This window comes from Sesamum indicum, linkage group LG10 (assembly GCF_026168435.1).
Source record: "Sesamum indicum cultivar Baizhima isolate 11 linkage group LG10, ASM2616843v1, whole genome shotgun sequence".
In the NCBI taxonomy this organism is placed as follows: Eukaryota; Viridiplantae; Streptophyta; class Magnoliopsida; order Lamiales; family Pedaliaceae; genus Sesamum; species Sesamum indicum.
This window is the reverse complement of record NC_142666.1, coordinates 15,877,981-15,887,293: the sequence shown is the minus strand read 5'-3', so window position 1 is coordinate 15,887,293 and position 9,313 is coordinate 15,877,981. Positions and strand designations below refer to the sequence as shown.

Sequence of the window (9,313 nt, the reverse complement as noted above, 5' to 3'; positions counted from 1 at the left end):
GTTCCATACTATAGATAATTCACTCGTTGCATCATTATGTTCATTTATTTTGGAATTTCACGAGACCAAAGGAAAAATCGTTGAATACTTAACTATAGAGTTTAAAGGCGCTAAGTGTTTTTTCCATTTTATTTTTTAATTTTTTTAATTTGTTTTTCTATTTTACAACTACTGAATCTTATCTAACACAAATCAATGCTTCATATTGTATCATTTGAATCTACGTTCATATAAAATCTTACTTAAATTTATGGATTATATCTTTTTTTTACAAATCGATGCTCCAAATTCAATTTGACATATATAATTTATATACAAAGGTTATAAAAAATATATTTTTATAAATAGGTATAATAATATTACAAAATATATGTATAATATATATATATATATATCCCACCTCACCCCATAACCAGCTGCCCCCCTCCCCTGGCTGTCAGTGCCGGCAATCCTTTTCCTTCCTCTTCTCCCTCCCACCCACATCGACCCCCCCACTACTTGCGCCTTCCCACCCCTTCCCCACCCTTGATATAGTCGGCCCTCGCCCCACCCCTCTCGTCGGTGCCTACCCCCTTCCCCCATCAATGTCGAGAGCGCACCTCCTCACTACCTCTTACTACCCCTTTCCTCCACCGCCTCCCCTTTTGCACTCTCCTTTTCATATCAGCGTCTGCTAAGCAGCTGTCTTTCCAATGCCTATACTATTTTTTTTAATTAATAGTATCTATATATATATTACACTATATACATATATCATGTATGTATAATTTTATAATTTATTTCCTGTAAAATTTTATTATTTTGCTACAAATTATTGAGATTGCACAGAAGAAGCTTGCCTTTGCTACAGAACTTCAGTCAGATGTGGAGGCAGCTGATGGTGAAAAACGTAGTCTCATTTTAGAGTTCCATTTTCTTATGTAGGGGCTGTATAAATTGTTGAATTATTTATTCGTAGTTTGATTGGTACATGTCACACACACATATGTTATTCTGTTATGGGGCAGTTGTATTTAGCTGGGTTCGACTCCAAACTGTATATCTTTTGGATATTTTTTCTCAATGGCAGATTGGTTATTCTTGCTCTGCATTTTCCCTGTGTTTTTTTCTTGTGCATCTCCAATTTCGTTTGCGAGCTTTAACGAGGTATCAGACCCTTGCCTGTGAAGGTCTCTGTATATGTTTGCTGTATTGTATAGAGACAAAGGGGTAGGCAAGAGTTAATTCTTCAGCAGGTCTCTATGCCATTGCATCTCCAATTTCATAGTGGAGTCGTTTATGTATTGTTGGAACTCATGAGAACTTTGGCTCTCTATACAGGCCATATACAGGCGAAGTAACGGACTTATGATTTACTAATTGCAGAGCGAAATTGCCTCTGTTTCACAACAAGATTTGAACCTTACTGCGTATCTGACAAAAGTGACCAAACTCTGGAATGAGTTGAATTGTTTGGCGCCAACGCCCAAGTGTAAATGTGGTAGATGCATTTGTGACATTAACAAGGAGATTGAAGACCTTACTTCAGTTACTGAGTTGATGCAATTTTTTATGGGTCTACATGGCAGTTTTAGCAATGAGAGAAGCCAAATTCTTATCCTTGATCCACTGCCTAAGATTGAAAGGGCGTTCTCTATGGTGTACTCTGTTCAACAACAAAGATCGATACAAACACATATGGAAGCGGCCACTAACAACGTGGCTTACCAATTTGCCTTGAAAGAGAACATGAGAGAAGGCGATAAGAACTTAAAGAGGAAGAAATATGCTTCTGACAGATGAAACTTAGTATGTTCTTACTGTAAGAGGATAGGACATACTCAGGACACTTGTTTTCAGCTACATGACACACTAGACTAGTATAAAAAGATGAGTGAAAGAAAGAAGAAGGGAAAGGCTTTTGTTGCTAATGTGGAGGCTAGAACTAATAGTTTACAGCAAGAATCAACACAAAGTGCCACGCAAATGATGGCTGAGCTGATCAAATTGTTGCAGAAGAACAACGCACCTTCAGATCCCATCACAAACTATGCAAACTATGCACAGTTTGATGAAGAGGTTGCAGGTAATGCCGTTGAGCCGACTAATATTAGTTTGAATTGTTGGATTATTGACACAGGGGCCACTAACCATGTTTGTTCTAACACTGCTTTATTTCGCATCTACATTAAACCAGCCATTCCTCATTATATACACTTGCCTGACAGTTCAAAGAAACTTGTGCAGTACATAGGAACTGTTAGATTGAATGAATTAATCACCCTTGAGAATGTTTTCTTCATTCCTCATTTTACTGTTCACTTGATATCTGTTAACCAGCTATGTTCTCAAAACACTATCAGTTTCAATTTACTAAAGAGAGATGTGTTTTGTTGGACCATAATTATAAAGAGAACCTGTTTGTAGGAGTGCTCTTCAAGAATCTGTATATGTACCAACTATGTTCCATTCCCTATAAAAATAACCCTGTTACTTCCTCTGAGATGTTCACACATGATGTAATATGTTCCAATTCCATTCTTTGTACTCCTAACACTAACACAATCATTTGGGCCATTCTTCTATGCAAGCATTACAAAAAATACCATCCATTAACTGTAATGGTGAACATATTGATTCCCATTGTGAAATTTGTCATAAGGCTAAACAAAGTCGAGTTCCCTTTCAACTCAGTTCTTCTCATTCTGCTGCTCCTTTTAAACTATTACATATGAATCTATGGGGTGCTTATACAGCCTCAAATCTTTGTGGGGGTACTTATGTTTTAACCTTATTGGATGATCATACTAGAAGTTTGTGAACTTTCATCCTTAAACAAAAATAAATTCTGCCTCCTAATTCAGAATCAATTCAACAGAGGGATTAAGGTGTTAAGGTCTGATATTGGATCAGTTTATTAATCAAGAATTTCACTCCCTCTGTTTAATCTTGGTATTGTGCATCAAAGTTCATGCACTTACACCCCTCAACAGAATGGCCGGATTGAAAGAAATCATAGGCATTTGTATTACACATAAATTGCATAAATTACATAATAAATTAAATATAAACTGCATAAATTACTCAGAATTATACGTAAATTGCATAAATAACTCAATTAAATTGCATAAATTACAAAATATTAAATAGAAATTGCAAAAATTACACCTGAATCACGAGTTTCGCAGTACTACATTTTTTATGCTAATTTTGGAACACATATAAAATTTTTCGTAACACATCCAAAGAAGATAATAAACCTTATTCCAAGGAGGGGAGAAATCTTAGCATAGCATACACTCAGGGATAAACCTCGATAATAGACCTTATTCCCAAGAGGGGAGAGATCTTATAGTTCGTGAAACCAGCATCAAAAAAGAGTTTTGCCCATTCTTTTTGGTTTCTTTCTTTTCCACCAACTACAGTCATCATTAACATGTCGAAGAAGAGTTGAGTTTCCACTGATTTATGGTCGGAATTTTGGTCATCGACTACCATCTCAATGATCACCACCTTTCCTCTTTTCTCATTACTCTTTATTGCTTCTTTGCATCTCTTCAGGATCTTTACACATTCCTCGTCGCTCCAATCATGCAATATCCACTATATATGAACATATATGAAAGTTTAGTGAACATATGTATATCATATAATAGTACGTATTCTTTTGCTTGTTCTTGACAAGGATCTTCTGCTAAATCATATACAAGAGCAAGTCATAGATCTTTTGTGAAACTCTACCACTTTCCTTTTGCACAGGGATATAAGTTAGCAACAATATTTATTAGGGTAATATATAAGCACATATATATACATATATACACATCATATTCTATTGAAAATGTTTTAATTTTTTTTACATAAATAATAATACAATTTACATAGTCCTCTATTTTAGGAAATTAATTCAAAAGGATGACTGCCATAACTAATCACAAGGTAGGTTTAATCTATGTCTAGTTATCATTTTATTTAGAAAATTATGTCATCGCCCTCGTATTGTTAGTAATAGAAATAGTAAGAGTCTATATTTCGGGTTATTCCATTTAAGCGTCCAACCAGTGTTAAAAGGGTGGATTCTGGTGGGAAAAAAAATAAAAAAAATAATGAAAATTAAAAAGATGTAAAATCAAAATTTTACTTTAGAAAACTAAATGACAAAATGTTGGAATAAATGAGTTAATAGCCCCAATTTTAAAACGTCATGTCAGTTGCACCTATATTTTTTGGGTGTGAAGGGTGAACTCCAGTAAAAAAGAATTAGAATTATGGGAAATAATAATATAGGACTAAAATGTTAGCCTACAAAAGTTAAAGGACGAAAATACTAAATGATCTAAGTAGAGACCAAAAATGCATTTAAGTCTGAAAAGAAAAGGGTAAATTGGACAACCCTTGTGATTAGACCAAATCACACAATCCATGTTCTTTATAAAATTATAAGTAAACCTTTGATCATGAGGGATGCTAGTGCAACATATCGAGGGGTGTTGTGTAAAGTTTGACCATTGAATAAGGGGGTTTATTTATAATTATAACTACAATTATATGAAATATACTTGTAAATTTATAAAAGACAAGAGTTTATTTTGTATAATTAGACCCAAACTTGAGAAGATGTGGACTGAAAAAAATTAAAACACCCATATCATATTTTGAGAAGCTGCAAAATACTTTTCATGCAAGATACGTTTAACTAACACCCGCTCCTTGCGCGATATTTCATGAGCTTTTGTTATAAAATGAAATTTGTACCTCTAGTCATAAATTGTTGAATTATATATACTAATGTGTCTGGCCTCTTTTTCAACCAAACTTACGCATGGATACATACCTTGAGTAGAACTGCATCTGCTGGAGGAATGTACTCAAACATATCTCCCTCAACGTACTTCAAGTTCCTTGTCCCCTCTAATCCCGCAACGACAGGTGCAAGATCAAGCACCGTACAATGAATTTCTGGGAACGCCTCGGCTATGGCCTTGGCCAAAGTTCCAGTGCCTCCGCCCACGTCCACAAGAGAACCCAAACCCTCAAACACTTGCCTACAATCTCTGGCAATCACGTCGGCCACCATTGGGGTATCATTTCCCATACCTTGATCAAACAAAAGCCCAAACCTTGGATTCTGCTCTTTCAGCTCCCAAAATGACATTCCATGAGTGTTATGAAATGCTGTGCGGTCCTTGATATTTTGGAACCATCCACTTAAATGCTGCCATGGCTCACAAAGGACCGAATCAAGTTGGGAAAGTACGAACGCCTTCATGCTCATGGGGTGGTCTCCAATCAAAAGACGTGAAGCAGGCGTAAGCCAATAACCCTGCTCATCCGATGAATCGACTTTTTCCAATACGAAAAAGCCCGAGTGCACGACGGTCTGCATGAGACGGCGCACATGGTCGGCTTTGGCTCTATCAACTCCAGGGAGAGCTTCCATCAGTTCAGTGAGAGTCATGGGGCGGCCATGCTTGTGGATGATCTCGGGAATGCCGAGCTCAGTTATGCATTTTAGTGACATAGAGTTTATGTAACTGAACACTTGATTCCAAATGTGAGCTCCAGCTTCAAGTAGCTCAGAACGCAGCTCTTGCTTAATCGTTCCCATATCTCTCTTAATCAGTCTATGAATATTGATTAAGTGTGAAAAGCTGAGTCTAAATCGTAGATTGAAACAAGTGGTGGGAGATGGATGATTATATAGGGAATCGCGAAGTATTTTATATTCAGCTGGTGGGCTTGGAGATCGATGATTATATAGGGAATGACAAAGTATTTTAATTCAGGTGGTCAGTGTTTCTGGGGGAGAGTTGATGAGTGGCTATCGCACGCCATGATGAGTAGCTAAACATCCAAAACAGCTAATATAAATAAATGGCCATGTGCACGTTTTTCAATTCGGCCATGTGCACGTTTTTCAATTCCGGTAATGTTAAGAGGACTATTTAATATTTTCATCATAGAAAATGACATCAAGCTAACGTGCAAAGATGCTTAGCTCCGATAAATTAGGACACTAATTAGTACGCCATATTTTAATCGCCGACATGCTATTGAATTGATTCTCCACTTCACCCGTTTTAATGATTGATTCGCTTTTAATCATCTATTGATTTTTTATTTAAAATTTTATATTGTATTTATATGATTATATGTAAATAAGTTACTATTCGCTACAATATTAATATTTATGATTAAAAATTATGATAAATAAAATATTATTAACCATGATTAGATAAGATCGATATGAAAAAATTATTTGTCATAACTAAGAATTATGGTAAAAATATTTACTATGGCTTTCAACAATGGCAAATGTTTTAGCCATCCTTACAAAAGTTATGGTCAATAACTGTTGCATGGTCGTGATTAATGACTATTTGCTACGACTATTTATCATTAACTATAATAATTAAAGTATAATTAGATGTTATATTTCTTGTAGTGATTACACATAATATATACAACTGTTTGTTCTCCCCTTGAAAATTTTGTGGAACCCATAATAGTCACCACAAAAAATACAACAGTTGATCATGCTTAATTGTCATGGTAAAAAACAAAATAGTCGTAGCAAGTAGTTGTTGACTATGACCATGCAACAGTTGTTGGCCGTGGTATCTACGAGGGTTGTTAAAATATTTGTCATGACTTTTATTTTTACAATGACTGTTAACCATGACAAATAACTATTTTTTAGTTGAAAATCTATGTTTTTGCATTAATTTAATTTAATTGTAGTCAATAAAAATTATTTACCACGATTTTTATTTTCATATAGGGATGGTTTTATTTTTCATCCCCAACTTAGGCACTAGTTAAATTAGTTTTAGTTCCCCATATTGCAATCTCATCAATTTTGGTATCTGATGTTTCTTAAATTCATCAAAATTGATCCCCTTCATTAATTGATAGTCAAAACTAACCGATATATTGTACCAATTTTGGAGGGAGAATCAGTGGAGATAGTATCTGCCCCCCCCCCCCCCCCCCTTTACGAAAGAAAATATTTTGTTGCGAAGCCTCACCATTTTTTCGTATGCTTTGGTCCAGTGAGAGACCAAAGCATAGCCATTGCATGTCCGAGACTGCCCTAAAAAAAGGAATCTTTTCTCTCCCCAGCCATTTCGGGTTAAAAAGATGTGAAAGCGTGTTTATCTCTTTAAGACCAAATTTTGTAAAATACGTTTGAAATAATTTTTCTTAATTAAGTTACGAAATATTAATTTTTCCACATACAAACAAACTTTTGTCCTACTCGTATGAGATGAAATTGAAAAATATCCTATAAGCAACCAAAATTATGAAAAAAAAAAATTCCTAATTACACTTTTACAAAATAATTATCTCCGGTAAAATTTTAAAATTCATTATTGCGATAAAATAATAATTCTTGTCATAAAATATATAATTAGTGACAATATTAAAATTATCATTAAATATTTTGTATAGATAGTTTTCTATTTTCTTGTACTGGTAAAAAATAATTTTTGTCTCCTAATTCTATCTCTTGCCATAGATTTCTTTTTTTTTTTTTAATTTTTTATTTGGATCAACTTTTTCTATTTTCTCTCTATTGCTCCAACAATTTATGAAATTGAACACCTGGTTCCAAATGTGAGCTTGAGCTTCGAGTAGCTCAGAGGATCCCTCTTGCTTAATTATTTCGAGGGTACTCCGTTAGCTCTAAAAGATCGTAATTGAAATAAATGGGTGCCTCGAGATGGATAATTACAGAACTTATTTTATTAGAACTAATTTATCCAACTTATAAGTTGAAATTTATTGAGACAAAACATGTTGTAATAAGAATATTCCAAACACAAGCTAAAGTTCAAAAGAAAAATGACAATAAACAACACATTATTTGCAAATTTTAAATTTGAGCGAGTACCTAATCAGTTGACCGTATTTCATAAATATGAAATATCCGTTGCATACGATTATTATATTCGTTCGTGGAACGAACATTTTGAACATATATACATAGAATACTAATTAACAATTGCAATATTAAAATTTTAATAAGGATAACATTATTGCTTGATTACGATAAAGTATTAGTACTACGATTCGTATGGGTGTATATAATATTAGGGAAATCAATAAATAATATAAAATACAAATTTAAATATAATTGTATATAAAATTAGGTTGATTGCACTCAGACTTCCTCTAAAAATAATAAATTACAGTTTTACTCAAAAAAAATTTGAAATTACACTTATACCTATCTGAAAATTTTCGATTTACAAAAATGATGATGTAAGCAAAGAGAATATATAAATTTTTAATTTTGCTCCTCATTTAGTATTTTTTTGTATTTATAAAAGGATAAATATAATATATATATATGGACTGAAGTTAATATCATTATATTTTTCCTTTATAAATATAAAATTATTACATGAAAACATTAAACGAGGGTAAAATTAAAAATTTATGCAAATTATTTTTCTAACGTCAGCATTTTTGGTCCAAATTCTAACCGAAAAAAGTCGGTATGACGAGTGAACTTTGGAGGGATGTAAGTGTAATTTCAAATTTTTTTAAAAAAAAGAGTATATCTTAGCTCCCAAGGCAATCTTGACAAATATACTCCCGGACAGAAAATGTGTTTCATCCAACAAGTTTGACACCAAGCTTGCTCCTTGATTGTCTGAGGCTTGAATCCTCAATGATTTCTGATCAGCCAGTGCCTTCCTTTTCTTGCTTATCTGGCATCGTGGGACTTGCCGGTGCATTGTCTTTGTATTTTATCTGTGTGATTATGCTATTCTACAAAAAAATGGCGTGAGGAAAAGTGCCAGAGACCATCAAGAGATGACTTTGATACCATGTGAATATGTGGCTTTGTTAAGCACAACCATGGACTCTTTCTTGTTCCTTGAAGGAGCACAGTACACACTGAGCATATTGTTAATTTATGGCCCATGACCTAATTTTGGTAGGCTCACTTAGATGCCCAACACCAAGTCCACCCGGCAGCCCACAACACTGGCCCATGACGACCCACTTACCTGGTACTTATATACACTCTATGTTGCCCTAACCCTCATTCTCTCTTTTCCGTCGTTTGCTTCTTGTTCTCCAAATCTCTTTGTGATTTCTTCCCTTCTCTCTCACCGGTTTCCATGGATCCTTTCCTAAACCAATCCAATAATTTAAGGAAAGCCTCCATGACCTTCCATTCTCACCTCTTCTCTCGTCCGTATAGATAGGGGTGTTCTTCCCCTTTCTGATACGGAATTTAAAATCTTCTGAAGTCCTCTTACTCTTCTTCTTCGTGAAAATTGTGAGTTGTGAGGCCTTTGTGACAGTGTGAGAAAACTAA

The 9,313-nt window shown here is 34.4% G+C and overlaps 1 protein-coding gene and 1 long non-coding RNA gene across 2 annotated transcripts; one reads left to right on the top strand and one right to left on the bottom strand.

The window, feature by feature from the left end:
- The first annotated feature begins 433 nt into the window (after window positions 1–433).
- On the top strand, window positions 434–2,144 carry LOC148786736 (uncharacterized). Its single transcript, XR_016067912.1, has 2 exons — window positions 434–1,235; window positions 1,321–2,144. It is a non-coding gene; the product is annotated as an uncharacterized LOC148786736 (long non-coding RNA).
- An 895-nt stretch (window positions 2,145–3,039) lies between these two features.
- Window positions 3,040–5,694, bottom strand: LOC105172093 (trans-resveratrol di-O-methyltransferase). Its single transcript, XM_011093432.3, has 2 exons — window positions 4,814–5,694; window positions 3,040–3,582 (listed from the first exon to the last, which is right to left on the bottom strand). The coding sequence occupies exons 1-2, from the start codon at window positions 5,585–5,587 to the stop codon at window positions 3,280–3,282; spliced, it is 1,077 nt and encodes a 358-aa protein (XP_011091734.2). The 5' UTR covers window positions 5,588–5,694; the 3' UTR covers window positions 3,040–3,279.
- Between the last annotated feature and the right edge of the window lie 3,619 nt (window positions 5,695–9,313).